The 16965-nt window shown below is 37.7% G+C and overlaps 1 protein-coding gene across 1 annotated transcript in view; it reads left to right on the top strand.

Annotated features, from left to right (window-relative positions):
* Positions 1–16965, top strand: part of LOC107567775 (collagen alpha-3(VI) chain-like) — a 59146-nt gene that overhangs the window by 6762 nt on the left and 35419 nt on the right. Inside the window, exons 4-13 of the mRNA XM_016253523.1 lie at positions 240–833; positions 2245–2859; positions 3586–3674; positions 3903–4419; positions 6837–7436; positions 7530–8120; positions 8314–8901; positions 9074–9664; positions 9989–10570; positions 12042–12641. Coding sequence (XP_016109009.1) covers positions 240–833; positions 2245–2859; positions 3586–3674; positions 3903–4419; positions 6837–7436; positions 7530–8120; positions 8314–8901; positions 9074–9664; positions 9989–10570; positions 12042–12641 — 5367 coding nt within the window. The remainder of the gene's footprint in view (positions 1–239; positions 834–2244; positions 2860–3585; positions 3675–3902; positions 4420–6836; positions 7437–7529; positions 8121–8313; positions 8902–9073; positions 9665–9988; positions 10571–12041; positions 12642–16965) is intronic.

The following is a 16965-nucleotide window of genomic DNA, read 5'->3' as shown; positions in this document are numbered from 1 at the left end:
TGAAATGAATGATCACTTAATGCTAATTAATTTTTACTGCATATATGATTTATCTATGCCATCTTTATGTCAAGTAAAAGAATGGTGATAGTTAATACATTGTATTTGTAAAACAACCTTCAAGCTAAACCTTAATTATTAATTTTAAATAAATGATGAGAGCTAATTTAGGTTACCTGATTTTAGTTAGAATTTGCAGAGAGACTAAGCAGAATTCTTCTTTTTTCCCCCCCTTTTAGCTTTGGCTGTTGGGAAGAGAGATATAATTTTCCTCGTTGACAGTAGCATGGGTACCATCTTAATCAATGCAGTGCGAGAATTCATCAAAAGGTTTATTGACACCATGCCAATTGGTCCTGATCAGGTGCAGGTCGGAGTGGCCATGTTTTCCACCACCCCAAGAATGGAGATCAACCTCAACTCATTCAGTTCAAAGGAATCACTAAGCTCTGCCCTCGCAAGAATAAAACCCAGATCTTCGGTTGAAGTCAACATAGGTGCTGCCTTGGATTTTGTGAGGACCAACATGCTCACAGCTGAGAGTGGTAGCCGCATTCAAGATCAAGTGCCACAGCTTGTGTTGCTCCTAACCAGTAAAAAATCCAAAGACAGTGTCCAACAACCAGCTGATGCCCTCCGTCAAATGGGTGTTCTGACTTTGGCTGCAGGCTCCAAGGCTGCTGATGAGGCTGAGCTCAGGCAAATAGCTTTTGATGGCAGTGTGGTTTTCATGCTGAAGGACTTCAGGGTGTTGCTGCGCAACCCCAGAGAAATTATCTCCCCACTCTCTACATTGTCTGGTATTGTTGTAACAGAGGATCCAACTGAAACAGGTATTCTTTAGAATTCTACAAACATACTCATTTTGTTTATAAAAAAAGCAGATTGTATTGTTCATAATTATTAGTTACATAGATACATATTTAAATTAATACGATATATATATATGGCGGAGCATGGGGTCCAACCTAACACTTTTTGACATTCTCAGTTTGTATAAATCCATCTGAGGTTCAGAGTATAATTATTATTCACATTAATTTCACACTTTTCTTGCACAAATATGTCACTTTGTTTCATAATTACAGTGTATATGTTTTTCTTTATTTACCCTAAAAAAATGGAAGTGAAATGTGCCAACATGCCCTGTAGGTGGGGTGCATTGTAACATCTGAGGGACACATTGTAACATGTCCACATGACAGCTTAAAATGTTATCTGATTTAATGAAAAAAAATTATACAAGACAAACTAAAATATTTTGTTAATAAAATAAAATGATTAACTTTTTCAAATAGAATAATGGCGTTTTTTAAGAATAAAAAATATTCTAATTCTGGAGTTTGACAATGAATACATTGCAACCATGCAGGACGGCCCTGATCAGAAGAGGCAGCTATGCATTATAGCTCAAAACAATGTGGGCAAATAGATGAAGAAACACATTCAGTCGTTCAGAAAAACACAGAGATGAACACAACACTCCACTTCCTTCACACACAGCTCTCACAGAACAGGAGACACATAAACGAGCCAAAATGCTTTCTTGAAATAATAATTTCTAAACATTAATTGACTGTCAGTCTTTATTCACCTGTTTCTTGTGGTTTCTCATTAAAATTCACAAAAGTAAATAGTGTAAATTACATCGCTATACTGTCATAGAATAGCATAGTTCTAATAATAGCGGGGCACGCCGTAACGCAGTTACAATGTTGCCCATCTGCGCAACTGGAATTTAGAACCAGTTGGTGTCATCTGCTATGCGAAGCATTAAAAAACGATCTAATCTGATAAATAACAGATTGCAGATTATAATAGTAGCAGATTTGTCTCATTTTAAACTAATACTAAAAAGTGAGATGAAAAATTTACTTCAGCCAGAAATGTACTTTTGCTATGGTAAAATAAATATTCACCGATATCTTCAAAAGATGTTTTAATTTTGGCGCACTTTTTCTCTATATAGTGTTGATATGACAACTAGTAAATACCGTAAATTGTGGTTATGCTAGCATGTGTGAAAATATTTAATCTGTGTTACAACTAACCCCGCGTTAGTTTGTGCCCTGCGCTCCCCTAGATCAAATACTTTACAAAACCATGTATCTTTTCTTAAGCAGTTTTGCCCATTGATACTGTCTTATAGCACAAATTGAGGTTCTTCTTCATTTAAACGGTACTTAGATATCTAAAAGCATCTAAGTATTTAAATATCTAAAAAGGTTATTTAAAATCTTCTAGGCACAGTTGTGGATGTTACTACGGTCCACACCCAAAGAGTTGTCCGAGACATTGTCTTCTTGGTGGATGGATCTAACTATGTTGGAAATAACCGGCAACCTGTGCTGGACTTCATTACCGAAGTGGTGAACAAACTAGACGTTCGACCTGAGCGAGTGCGCATTGGACTAATGCAGTTTGCTGAAAGGCAGCGTACAGAGTTTAATCTGAACACTCACAACACCAAACAGGATGTGCTCTCTGCCATCGCTCGGCTGAAATTGATGGGAGGACGTGCATTGAACACTGGTGCAGCCCTACAGTATGCCCTAGACAACCACTTCCAGCCCTCCGCTGGGTCTCGTAGGAGAGAGGGGATCCAACAGGTACTGGTTTTAATAACAGGAGGACCATCTCAAGATGAGGTCAAGAAGATTGCAGACAGTGTAGCTTTAGCGGGTGTTTTGACATTTGCTGTTGGAGCTGGCCAAGTGGAGGATCGTTTCCTGAGAACTGTTGCTTTTGTTGAAGATTTGGCATACTACAGAAGGAATTTTGCTGACTTGTCAAGTGTTGTTGATGAAATTATGACACCACTGGTCACTGTTGTTGGGGAGACTGATACTTCAGTAACAGGTGAGCTAAAGCACCTTTTCATAAAAAAAAGTATATAAAATAATAATCATAAAATGCATGACCATAAAATATTTTGTTTTATTTTTTAAACTTAACAACATGTAAATAAATTAACTGCTTTTACAGATTAATGTGATCCGAGAGGAAGCTTCTACTTATATCAGTGGCCTAGAAAAAAAAGATTATACTTGACCTAGTGGTCACCCTAAATGAGGAAGAAAAACCACAATTAGTGATATTTTAATTTCGTATATAAATTCCACGTTTAAAGTGGGGTGTGACACAAATGGAACCTCCAAACTCTCTTTCTAAAGAACTGTTATCTGAGAAACTCACAAGTTTTGTTGAATAATATTTTATTCAGTTAATATATGTATCTAACGGTGCATTAAACATACTACATAACTGAAATGACACAGCACCTCAATTATCAGACTTTTATTTCCAAATAGGTTCATGAAAGGTAACAAATATGCCAGTTTCTACCAATGGGCACCAGTAACTAAAAAACAATTGTTTTGAGGTGATAAGTATCACTATAAAGTCCAAGTACATATCAAATTAGTCAACGGAAAATATTTTTGCACCACTTTATTTTTTTAATCACCTACATTTATTTTCTTTTGTATTCAGAAATGTACAATCTAACTTTTATGTTGTACTGTAGATATTTAAGCATTTTATTGTATTTATTTAATATTCTCTCTTTTTTTTTATCTTTCACAGAATTTGTAACACCAAGTCCCTCTGGTGGAGAAAGGGATGTTGCATTCTTGATTGATGGCTCTGATGATGTGAGAAGTGACTTTCCCTATATCCGTGACTGTTAATCACCTACATTTATTTTCTTTTGTATTCAGAAATGTACAATCTAACTTTTATGTTGTACTGTAGATATTTAAGCATTTTATTGTATTTATTTAATATTCTCTCTTTTTTTTTTATCTTTCACAGAATTTGTAACACCAAGTCCCTCTGGTGGAGAAAGGGATGTTGCATTCTTGATTGATGGCTCTGATGATGTGAGAAGTGACTTTCCCTATATCCGTGACTTCATTTCCAAAGTCATTGAGCCTCTGGATATAGGCTTTGATAAAGTTCGAGTTTCTGTGGTCCAGCATAGTGAGAGACCAACTCCTAACTTCTACCTGAACACTTACCGAACCAAAGATGAGGTGCTGAGAGTTGTAAGTGGACTCACTCTGGCAGGTGGCAGAAGTTTAAACACTGGAGTTGCCTTGACATTCATGAAAAACACTATCTTGTCACCAGCAAATGGTGGTCGAGCTGGTCAAAATGTTCCCCAATTTATGATAGTTTTGACTGGGGGGAGATCAAAAGACAGTGTCAGAGAACCTGCAGTTGCCCTAAAGACTGAGGGAGTTGTTCCTTTTGGTGTTGGAGTGAAAAATGCAGACCCTAAACAGATTGAGGCCATCTCTCACAATCCATCATTTGCTTTCAATGTGAAGGAATTCAGTCAGCTCAGCACTGTTCAGGAAAGGCTCAAGAACTATGTGAACCTTCCAGATCAAGAACTGAAGGTCTTTCTAGAGGAAGGTAAGACCATTTTTGCTTTTTGTGTTTCTGTGGTCTTCTGTATGCTTGCAAAAGCAGCAGCGTGTCTTAGTCGTTTATTTTTGGGTACATTGGCCTGCTATTCTGTGTTTCAAAATATTTCTCATTGGTGTACTATGTCTTAGTTGATGCCGAAGATGTAACAAAATACATTGTGTTCCTCTTGGATGATTCTGACAGTATTAAAAGTGGATTTGGTGCAGTGTGTGATTTTGTTCAAAGACTTGTTGAGAAACTTAATGTGGAGGAGAGCAAATACAGAATATCTGTGGTTCAGTACAGTGACAATCCATTGGTTGACTTCTATTTTAAAACTTACTCAACAAAGGTGGAGGTTCTAAATGCAATAAAGGTCCTGAAACACAAAGGTGAACAAGCAGCTAACACTGGTGCAGGCCTCCAGTTTGTGAGGCACCAGGTTTTCAATTCTTTATCTGGGAGTAGATGACTTTATGGAATTCCTGAAATACTAATATTGTTGAGTAGCAGACCATCTAGTGATGAAATAATAGGGCCTGCCATGGCCCTGAAAGATCTTGAAATTGTGACTGTGAACATTGGTGTGAAAAATGCAGATTCAAATGAGCTGAAAACTATAATTTCAGTCGCCATTCACACATTATATTGATTGATTTAATGGCCTTCCTTTAATAGCGCCACAAATAGTTTTAACACTAAAGCATGTCCCAAAAGAATCAGTAGAAATTCCAAAAACAAGTTATGGGTAAAAGCATCTGCTAAATGCCTTAAATGTATTATAAATTGCCATATATATGTTGATATTCTTAATTCTATGGTGGAACTGAAAATTCCTTTCTTTTTAAACATTTTCTCATATCTTCCATGTCTTTAGTTGACATCTTTTGCACATAAAGATGTTCGTTTCATGGGAGTGTTTTTGAACTATATTTCACTTGCAAGACCTTTTCTTATTCAACGCTATTCACATCCTGACCCACAAAACTAATTTTGAGGGTTCGATGTCACTGATATTCTTTGATTTACTTGCATTTTGAAACACTCTTGTACACTTTTAAAGCTTTTGCTATTCAATTTATACATTGAATGAGTCAGATGTATTCCAATATCCTTCTCTTTTTCTTTTCTTGGTAACTTGCCTGACACAGGAATTAACAAACGGGATATAGTTTTTCTCCTTGATGGCTCCGATGACTCCAAAAATGGACTTCTTGCCATCCGTGAGTTTATTCGGAGAATGGCAGAGGATCTTGACATTGACCAGGACATTGTTCGAGTTGCTGTAATACAGTACAGCGAAGATGCTTTGACTCATTTCCTACTTAATACTTATAGTAGTAAGAAAGCTGTAATTTATTCCATTAATGGCCTTACAGCAAAAGGTGGAAGAAATCTAAATACTGGGGCAGCACTACAGTATGTCAGGGACAATGTGTTCACTGCTGCTTCTGGAAGTAGACATCAGCTAGGAGTACCTCAGCTGTTGATTGTTATGACTGGTGGAGGGTCCATTGATGATGTGGCAGGTCCAGCTGAAGATCTCAAAAATATTGGAGTTCTGTCCATTGCCATTGGAATAAAGAATGCTGTAGAGGCAGAGCTCCAAAGCATAGCATTTTCACCTAGATTTCTTTTTAATCTTCCAGCCTTTGGTGAACTTTTAAATATACAGCCTGATATCCTCTCCTTTATCAAATCCAAAATGGGAATAGAACCCCCTACTATCATTGGTAAGAATAGCAACACTTGGCATTTTCCTCAAATTCACACTTTTTCTTTTGACTTTGGGCATTTGAGAGTTTGGACATGAAACTTCACGAAAAGCTGCTTTCTTCACTAATCTGCTTGCTTTAACTATGAGGCCATTTATTGATTGATTGATTCAGCTTTCTTAACATATGTTAAAGAATGGCAATTAATGGCCTTGACCACTAAATATTTACCTGTTCTGTTCATCTTTTGCTTTGTCCATCAGAGAACTTCTATGGTTTTCCACTGGTTCTCTTAACCATGGAAGAGTCTTACTACTTGTGGAGATTCCCCTTCAGGTTAAAGCTCTTATTTGAGCCAATGATTTCTCAATCATTGCTGGTATTTCAACTCCTTGGTCTTCCCTTTTTCTATTCTGGTTGCTTGATTGATCTTACTTATTCAATTGAACTTGAAAATACACTAGGGATATCCTGTCATACATTTTTCTTTTGTCAGATATTGTCAGCATATTCACACAAACATAGCAAAATGTATATGGATTGTAAATGTGTCTGTAAATTGTTCATTCAGATTTGAATTTTATTGTTAATACTATGAAAAATCACTACATACAATAATGTGCTTTATGTATTTAGTATGTTAATGATGTTTTGTCTTACAATTTTACAAGAGTCTGTTTTACTAAAGCCATTTAATTTTCATCCCAGTTGAATTGGATGCAGCTCAAAGAGACATTGTCTTTATTCTGGATGGGTCTGATGACACCAGGGATGCATTTAAACAAATGTGTCAGTTTGTTCAAAGAGTGGTGGACAAACTCAATATTGGGCCAAGCAGAGACAGAGTGTCTGTAGTTCAATACAGCAGAGAGCCACAGGTCCATTTTTACCTCAACACACATGCCACAAATCAAGACATTCTCAATTCAATTGAGAGTCTGAAACACCAGGGAGGAAGTCCCCTCAACATGGGAAGAGCCCTTGACTATACCAAAAAGAACATATTCATTGCCTCTTCTGGGAGCAGAATCCTAGAGGGGGCTCCTCAGGTGCTTGTGCTTGTGACTGGAGGAAGGTCTCAGGATGATGTTAGAGCTCCAGCTGCTGCTCTGAAAAAGGATCAAATTGTAACATTCAGTATTGGCAATCAAAATGCAGATGTTATTCAACTCCAGGCAATTTCATATACTCCTGGTCATACCCTTACTGTTCCTCAGTTTGATGACCTTCAAACCATTGAACAGAAACTTGTATCATATGTAAAAAGAGTTCCTCGTCAGCCCAGGAGGCTTCCACAAACTACATCAGGTAAGGATGATTTTTATTTTTTTGAAATGTGGTTGATTTAATGGTGTTGTGGGCTAGTGGCATAACTATATATATTTATGCTCATTGCAACAGATGCTGGAAAGAGAGATGTTGTGTTTTTAATCGATGGTACTGATGAAACAAAGGAAAGTTTCTCAGGAATGCAGAACTTTGTTCAGACCCTGGTTCAGAAACTGAATGTGGCACCAAATAAAGATCGTATTTCAGTGGTCCAGTACAGTGATGATGCAGCCTTTGATTTCCTTTTGAATACATATTCATCATCAGATGATGTTATAAATAATGTGAAACATTTAATTCATAAAGGAGGAAAGCTGCGCCACACTGGGGCAGCCCTACAATATGTTAAGGACAACCTGTTTACTGCTGCTGCAGGGAGTAGACTTTTGGAGGGTGTGCCACAGGTTCTAATTCTATTGAACAATGGAAGGTCCAACGATGACATACGTGGTTCAGTCAAAGCTTTGAAAGACACTGGTGTCATTTCATTTAGTATTGGTACCACAAATGCTGATACGCTTGAGTTACAAACAATATCCCATCAGCCAAACTACTTTTTCATTTCTGATTTTGAGAGCATTCTTGATGTTCAAGAGAATATTTTTGCATTAATAAACAGGCTATCTTACCAACGACTACCAACAATGACACCTCAGGTCTCTGGTAAGAGAAAATTAATTAATTTCATAATGTATGTGTGCACACCAGCCACTGGCAGCAGTGTCCTATGTATTCTAGCACTTAATAGCATTAACACTGCTTTAGATTAGTCTAAACACATGATCTAGTGTTGTAGAATATACTGTTAAAGTACTTTGTTATAGTTAATTTATTCATTTCATTTTTTTTATTACAGAATTTGTCAAAAGGGATGTTGCATTTCTTATTGATGGATCTGATGATTCTAAAATTGGTTTTGAGGGAATTCGCAATTTTATCCAGAGGATAGTTGAGAGTCTAAATGTGGAGGAAGATCTTGATAGGGTGGCGGTTGTTCAGTACAGTCGGGATCCCACAGCTAATTTTTATCTCAGCTCATACTCAACCAAAAAAGAGGTACTTAATTCCATACGATCTATGAGGCACAAAAGTGGAAGGCCACTGAATACTGGAGCTGCTCTACTGTTTATTAAAGAAAATATTTTTACACAATCCTCTGGGAGCAGACGTCATGAGGGTGTACCTCAGATTCTGTACTTATTTAGCGGTGGTAGATCTGGTGATGATGTCAGAACCATTTCACAAAGTTTAAGAGAAAACAACATAAAAGTCATTACAATTGGCACAAGTAATTCTGATACACTTGAGTTACAGACAATGTCTACAACACCAGCATATGCTTTCTCTGTTCCTGACTTCACCTTCATCAACAGCATTGTCCAAAGAGTTGCCTCTGTTTTGACAAGTGGTGATGAAATTCCTGAGCAATTTCCAACTCCTGGGGGTAAGAACTTTGATAAATGATGTCTTTGTTGAACATGCTGTTATGTTACATGAAGAAGAGACTTGCAGATGCAGACAAATTAGCCACTGTATCTACTGTGTTTCTATAGAATTGTTGTTTAAATACTGTTGTCTTTCCTTTATGGAAATATTCTTTGTTTTATTTATTGTAGGCCAGACTTTGGACGCAGGAAGAAATATTGTGTTTCTTATTGATGGATCAGATGATGCTAGAGATAGATTCACAGCTATACGAGAATTTGTGGCCAGTTTGGCAGAGACATTTGATGTTGGTAAAGAAAAAGATAAAATTGCTGTTGTGCAGTTCAGTAATACTGCAGCAATAAGCTTTAATCTCAGTACATACTCATCCACTTCTGAGGTGGCAGATGCTGTACGCAACCTCAAACCAAAAGGGGGAAGGCCGCAATATATTGGCCAGGCTTTGCAGTTTGTTAGAGACAGTATTTTTACCCCAAGTGTTAGAAGTCAGCAAATAGGCCGTGTTAGCCAAAATCTTGTGCTTGTGGCTGGTGGCAGATCAAGAGATTCTCCTCATGGACCAGCTAACGCACTAAAGAGTATGGGAGTAGCCATTTTTGCCATTGGTTCAAGGCTGACAGATCCTATTGAAATGGAAGCCATTTCTTCGAAGACAGATTATGCCATTGCTGTTTCTGATTTTCATGATTTAAAAAATTTACGCCAAAGCCTCATGACAAAACTTATGGGTGAAAGACAAAAAGGAGAAAGAGAAATCGATGGTAAATAATACATTGTAAAGCTTTAGAAACATTTATAGATGTTCATAGAAGTTTTATGATTACATGTTGAGACTTTCAGTATAGGCTGATCATTTCAATTTATTTTTTATTTAATTTTTTTGTTAATGGAAAGTTGAATTAAATACAAAGTTACAAAATATTTTATTGTTGGAAATAAAATTCTGTATTCATTTATTTATTTTTAAAATTTGTATGTATATGCCTCCTGCCATTGTATATTACAAATGAAACTAAACATACTAATTCTAATTAGAAAAAGACTATAAAGGTGCATCTCTAATCATGTAATTATTGTAATTCTAGGCACAGGATTTAAAAGGGATATTGCTTTTCTTGTGGATGGTTCGGACAGTACAAGAAGAGGATTTCCAGAAATACGTGATTTTCTGTACAATATTATCACAAATCTCAATGTGGGCATTAATAATGATAGAATCTCAATAATTCAATACAGCAATGTGCCTGTAGCAAATTTTTATTTGAATTCATTCTTAAGAAAGGAAGATGTATTGAATGCAGTAAAAGTGCTTAGCCATAAAGGTGGAAGGCCCTTAAATACAGGCTCTGCCCTTCTGTATGTAAAGGAAAATATCTTTATAAGTGCCTCGGGAAGCAGGCACAAAGAAGGCATCCCTCAAATATTAATTCTGCTGACTAGTGGAAAATCAAGGGACAGCATTTCTGAAGCAGCCTCTGCTTTAAAAGAAAGTGGGGTGTTAATATATGGAATAGGAGGAAAGTACTCAGACTCTTATGAATTACATACAGTTTCTTCTGAAAATAAAATGCTTTCATTGGCTGACTTCAGTGAATTACCAAAAATCCAGACACAGTTATTAGAAGCAATGAAAGCCATTCCAAGTTACAACAAAAAGGAATTCATAGGTAAGTGTAATAATGCTTCTGCACAGTAGTGACTAAAATACCTCCTTAATATTCAGAAATGTATTATGATAATTAGGTTAAAAATCTTACTATTACAGTATGTAGGGCTGCCCCCTAATAGTCGACTAACCATTACTCAACGAGAAGAGACTTAGTTGATCAAAATTGTATTAGTCGCAGGTAAAACAAATCTACAGAAAGTGGCGAAGTCATGTAGTCAGATCAGTCTAGCCGTTTGTTTATGTCGATGCAAACGTTTGTTTCATCCATCAACCTCAAATCTGGCTTATCATCTGAAACATGTAAGTAGTAACATCATTACATGGCCACTTTCTTTAACGTTAACCTAGAAAAATGTATGCTATTCAAGTGTTTGTGCGGAGTGTGGAAGCTGAATAGTAGCGATTTGTGCTACCCTGTCAGATTTTGCTACCTCCCATTAAAACAGTGGGTAGTACAATTCGACAACGAAAAATGCTACCTGTAAAATTATGGTTTATTACCATCTGCCCCTACCACAACCCTAAACCTACCCTTACAGTAATGCAGATACATTAAATATGGTTGTTCAGCATGAGAAAAAGGATGCAATATTGATGTGCGCATGCGCAGTAAACCCTGGTAGGACAATCTGTTGGGTAGGATAAAATGTCAGGACACCGGTGCGATCATTTGCATTTAAATTACTACAAATATTTAAATGAATACTCCATAATTTTTGGTCAAACAGATAAGAGTAGTACATCTTTCAAATCTGTAAAAGGACCACTTTCATTTGTGTGCACTCAAAATAACAACAAAATGTTGTGTTTTTGTAAAATAATGAAAGCAAACAGTAGAAACAGCTTTATCTACCGCTTTCTCTTATATCTAGGTCTCTGTGAATTTGAGCGTGTCAAAGAAATATATCTATAGATAGCAAAATGTCTACTTTTAAATTAACCAATTCAAATGGAAAACAAATATTTTCAGATTATGTAATCTGTGTGAAACGTGCATGTCCACTATGGAGATGATAAGTCAGTGTCTTCGGCTTCGTCACTGCAGCCAAAAATAAAGAAAACACTAGTTTATGAATTAATAATGATGTAAAGGTAGTCTTCTTGCTGTTTTTTCCCCTGAAGCATTCATAATCGTTACTTCTGTGTTGTTTATGTGTGCACTTGAGTGCTGATATACTATTGGCAATTAAAGGCTCACTATTATGAATTACATGGTTTGTTAAAATAAACATGTGATTAGTTAACTAATTGCATAAAATGAATGACTATTAGTCAATCAGAAAAATCTATAGTCAAAGGCAGCCCTACTAATATAATATATTTTCAACATAGAAGTTAAACCTTTGCATTTCTATTAAGTAACAAATACATATTTAAAATGATTATTTTTTATTTCAAAGTGGAACATTCCTATTGATAATACTATGTACTGTCCTTCCTGATTTCTCTCTTCAATATTTGTTTCATAGCTGAGAGTGAAAGACAGAGAAGAGATGTTGTCTTCCTAATGGATGGATCAGATGGAAATAGGAATGGGTTCCCAGCAATAAAAGAGTTTGTGCAAAGAATGGTGGAGAGATTGGACGTAGCTGAGAACAGAGTTCGTGTTTCTGTTGTCCAGTACAACAAAGACACAGACGTCCATTTCTATCTAAACACGTACACGAAAAAGGAAGACATTCTTGAACGTGTCAGAGATCTGAGGCACAAAGGAGGCAGACCCCTCTACACGGGGGCAGGTCTCCAGTACGTCAGAGACAATGTCTTTACAGCCTCCTCCGGCAGCAGGCGGCTGGAGGGTGTGCCGCAGATACTGGTATTGCTTAGCGGGGGAAGGTCATCTGACAGTGTTGATGCAGCAGCCTCCTCTCTGAAAGAGCTTGGCGTTTTGACCTTTGGAATAGGATCGAGGGGCTCTGATAGCAGTGAATTGCAGAGAATTTCATACGACCCCAATTATGCTCTGACCGTGTCCGACTTCAGTGAGCTTCCAAAAGTCCAAGAGCAGCTGCTGGCCTCTGTCCAGGCTGTTCCAATTCCCATCACTTCAACTTCACCACCTGTCACCGGTATGTGCATGGAAGAACTTTATAGTACGCTGTGTCTCGTCTTTCTACTTAATGCCCCTACTTTTTTCTTTTCCTTTTTTTGTGAGCAGTGGGAATGTTAGCCAGAACTTAGACTGTTAATGAGGTGGTGAACTGATATGACATTCTGAAGGTTAATGAACGTTTTGATATTTCTTGGCGTTAATGATGCAGTTTCTTCCACTTCCTAGCTGTTTACACCACACCCAGAAAGGACATAGTGTTTCTTCTGGACGGTTCAGATGGCACAAGGAATTCTTTCCCAGCTATGCGTGACTTTGTGCAAAGAGTAGTGGAGCAATTCAACATAGAAGCCAACAGAGACCGAGTTTCTGTGGTACAGTACAGTAGACACGCTGAGGTCCATTTCTATCTGAACAGCTACACGACAAAGGAAGACGTTATTGACCATGTCAGAGGCCTGACAAACAAAGGAGGCAGACCCCTTAACACTGGAGCAGCTCTCCAGTACGTCAGAGACAATGTCTTTACTACCTCCTCTGGCAGCAGGCGGCTGGAGGGGGTGCCACAGATACTGATCCTGCTTAGTGGGGGAAGGTCATTTGACAGTGTCAATGCAGCAGCCTCCTCTCTGAAAGAGCTTGGTGTCTTGATCTTGGGAATAGGATCGAGGGGCTCAGATAGTGGAGAATTGCAGAGAATTTCATACACGCACAGTTATGCTCTGTCCGTGTCCGACTTCAGTGAGCTCCCAAATATCCAAGAGCAGCTGCTGGCCTCTCTCCAGGATGTTGCAATTCCCGTCACTCCAACTTCCCCGACTCTGACCGGTATGTCCATGAAAGAACTTAACGAGAGCTAGCTGACAAGCTGTGTTTTTTTGATTACTCGCAGCTTAGGTAGTCAAAGAGGTAGTGAACTAACGTGATGCTCTAAAGATGTTTTGATATGTCCTGTTGTTAATGACATGGTTTTCTTTTCCTAGCTGATGACGCCATACCCAGAAAGGACGTAGTGTTCCTGTTGGACACTTCAGATGCCACTACAAATACTTTCCCAGTGATGCGTGACTTTGTGCAAAGATTAGTGGAGCAATTCAACATAGATGCAAACAGAGACCGCGTTTCCGTGGTGCAGTACAGTAGAGACGCAGAGGTCAATTTCTATCTCAATACATACACAACAAAGGGGGAGATCTTGAACTCTGTCAGAGGTCTGAGACATGGAGGAGGGAGACCCCTCAACACTGGGGCAGCTCTCCAGTATGTGAGGAACAATGTCTTCACCGCCTCTGCGGGGAGTAGAAAGCAAGAGCGTGTCCCTCAGATTCTCATCCTCCTCAGTGGAGGACAGTCAATCGATAACATAGATACACCTGCCTCCACCTTGAAACAGGGTGGGATCTTGATTTTTGGCGTCGGCACCAGAAATTCCAGCAGAGAGGTGCAGAGAATTGCCAATGATCCTACCTATGCACAGTCCATCAATGAATTCTCTGACCTTCCCAGTGTCCAACAGCAGTTTATCTCATCCCTCAACAACGTGCTTGGTCAAGTCAAGCCGATGACAACTACTGTGCCGGGTAAGACAGATTCCTGTACGCCTCTAGAAAACAGCACACTGAGCCCTTCTTTGCAAAGCATGCAGTAGACTCTGAACAGTTTAAGTTAGCAGTGCATGTGAGCAGAGCCGTGGGAAATTAGACTAAAAACCCAAGGGCTTCAACCCTAGGCACTGTTAAATTTTAAAGTGTTTGTTCATTCACTCGTTGGTTTACTTTAGGCAAAGTTTTTGTCTTTTGACCAATATAACCTTTATATTTAGACCTTATTTCACGGCTCCATATTCATTAAATTTGGGCAGTTTTAGTCTGACCAAAATGAGGTGTTGTTATAGCAGACGTGACTAACGTTTGGCCATTGGATAGGTTGTAAAATAACTTAAAGGGCGGTAGAGTCATTTCCCGTTTGCTGTTGCCAGCTAGAGCACGCATACACCTACAGACAATATCAGATGCCGAGTGCTCACGTGACTGTGTGTTCCATTTTATTACCCGTAGCTGAGCGAAAGAGGGATGTAGTGTTCCTGCTGGATGGTTCAGATGGCACTAGGAGCTCTTTCACTGCGATGCGTGACTTTGTTGAAAGGCTGGTGGAGAGATTGAATGTGTCTGAGAACAGAGACCGTGTGTCCGTGGTCCAGTACAGCAGAGATACAGAGGCCCATTTCTATCTTAACGCACACTCAAGAAAAGAGGACATTCTTGACACGGTCAGGGGTCTGAGCCACAAAGGAGGGAGACCCCTCAACACGGGGGCAGCTCTGCAGTACGTGAGGGACAATGTATTCACCGCCTCCTCTGGAAGCAGACGTGTAGAAGGTGTGCCCCAGTTACTGATTCTGCTGAGTGGTTGCACTGTATTTGTAACCTATAAAACATTACAGATAAACATTTTCTTTACATCTGATGTACCTGATAATGTACATGTGTTTGAACAGGAATATGTTTGTCCCAGATGTGACTCTGGTTTCATTGAAGAGGTGTCAGAGAACTCAAGGTGAGAATTGCTTTTATGTCATTAACTAATGATCGAGATTGTAATATTTTTCTTTACTGTAATTCCATAGATCTCTGTTTAATCAACTTGTTTGTCATTTACATTGAGTAAAACATGCTTCATTAGTTTTCTTCAGAGACGTGATGGTGCTGGTGCTGCCGCTGTAGGCGGTGATGACATGGCCTCACAGTTTGCAGAGGTATAATACTTTTTTCCCCACTGTCTTCCAATAACTGATTATTTGAGCATTATATATCATTAACTATGAAAAACATAAACAGAACAAAAATATGGAAATGTTTCCTTGCCAAAGCAATAAAAGCAATACAATGAATTAATAAAAAGTGGTAATAAATAAAAAAAGCTAAAACTAAAATAAATAAAATGTAAATAGTAATATTTAATAAAGCTAAATTAACAAAAATGACAAAATCACATAACAGAATTACTAAAAATTAAGTAAAATTTAAATGAAAAATAAAATCTAATTCAAAATATTAATAATAAACTTGTAATTAATAAAAATGTGTAATTACAATATTAAAGATAGATGATAGATCAGAGGTGTGCAGTGGTGTTCTGAAATGAGAAGTTTTTTTTTCTTTTTCTTTTTTTAAATCAAATGTAAATTCATGCCCCAGTCACAGTTTCTTGGTTAAATAAACTTTACTAACAATATTAGAAAGAGAGAGAGAGAACACAATTCAATTCTATTTAATTTTTTACAACAATGTGATCAATATTCTATTTATTAAAGCCAAGTATGAATCTCATCAAGTTAGTGTTTTTAAGCATTTTACATGTATTCCAAAATGATAACTCAAGGCAGTAACAATTTAAACTAAATATTTTATTTGTGAACTTATGTTGAGCTATTCTTTTTTAATAGTTAACTTTGAACTATTTTTGAATTTTTCAGATCATCAGTCATCAAAGCTCGGTAAATATTGGTCACAGACACAGAGATTTACCTTAAATTTCACAAAGCTGATTAATCACTAAAAACTCCCACAGATCATGTTTTCATGCCATTTTAAGTCTTATTTTGACGTAACAAAGTGGTTATATCTAAGTGTGTCAGTTGTTTACGTACTTTTTTAATTAGTCGTCCCGTTAATGGCATTATATTGTTCATTCAGACTGATTTGTGAACACCGAACGCGCACAAACACAAGAGGCAGAATTTATCGCATGAACCAATCCCAGACAACCATAACAGATTTACCTTAAATTTCACAAAGCTGATTAATCACTAAAAACTCCCACAGATCATGTTTTCATGCCATTTTAAGTCTTATTTTGACGTAACAAAGTGGTTATATCTAAGTGTGTCAGTTGTTTACGTACTTTTTTAATTAGTCGTCCCGTTAATGGCATTATATTGTTCATTCAGACTGATTTGTGAACACCGAACGCGCACAAACACAAGAGGCAGAATTTATCGCATGAACCAATCCCAGACAACCATAACCAGGCATATCCAATCGTATCGTGATGGAGGCATTGCCTCCTCTCTCGTGTCTTTTCCCCATTCATCCTCAATTACCCCCTCCACTAAACCCACTGCACACTTTAGGGGGTCTGTTAAAACTCAATGGGCTCAGGGGAGGCAGGGCTTCCTCTGTAACTTTACCCACTGGTGTCACTGTTTGACAATGTTTCTTTAGAAAAACGAATGATTTATATTTTGTAATATTTGCATTGTTTTATTTTTGTACTACAAATTTTTTTCTCATCCAATTCTCCCTTGCCTCCTCAGAGGAAACGCCCCTGATATATATATATAT

This window comes from Sinocyclocheilus grahami, unplaced genomic scaffold, assembly GCF_001515645.1.
Source record: "Sinocyclocheilus grahami isolate Dianchi unplaced genomic scaffold, SAMN03320097.WGS_v1.1 scaffold1187.1, whole genome shotgun sequence".
NCBI lineage: Eukaryota > Metazoa > Chordata > Actinopteri > Cypriniformes > Cyprinidae > Sinocyclocheilus > Sinocyclocheilus grahami.
This window is presented reverse-complemented; position numbering and strand designations above follow the sequence as displayed.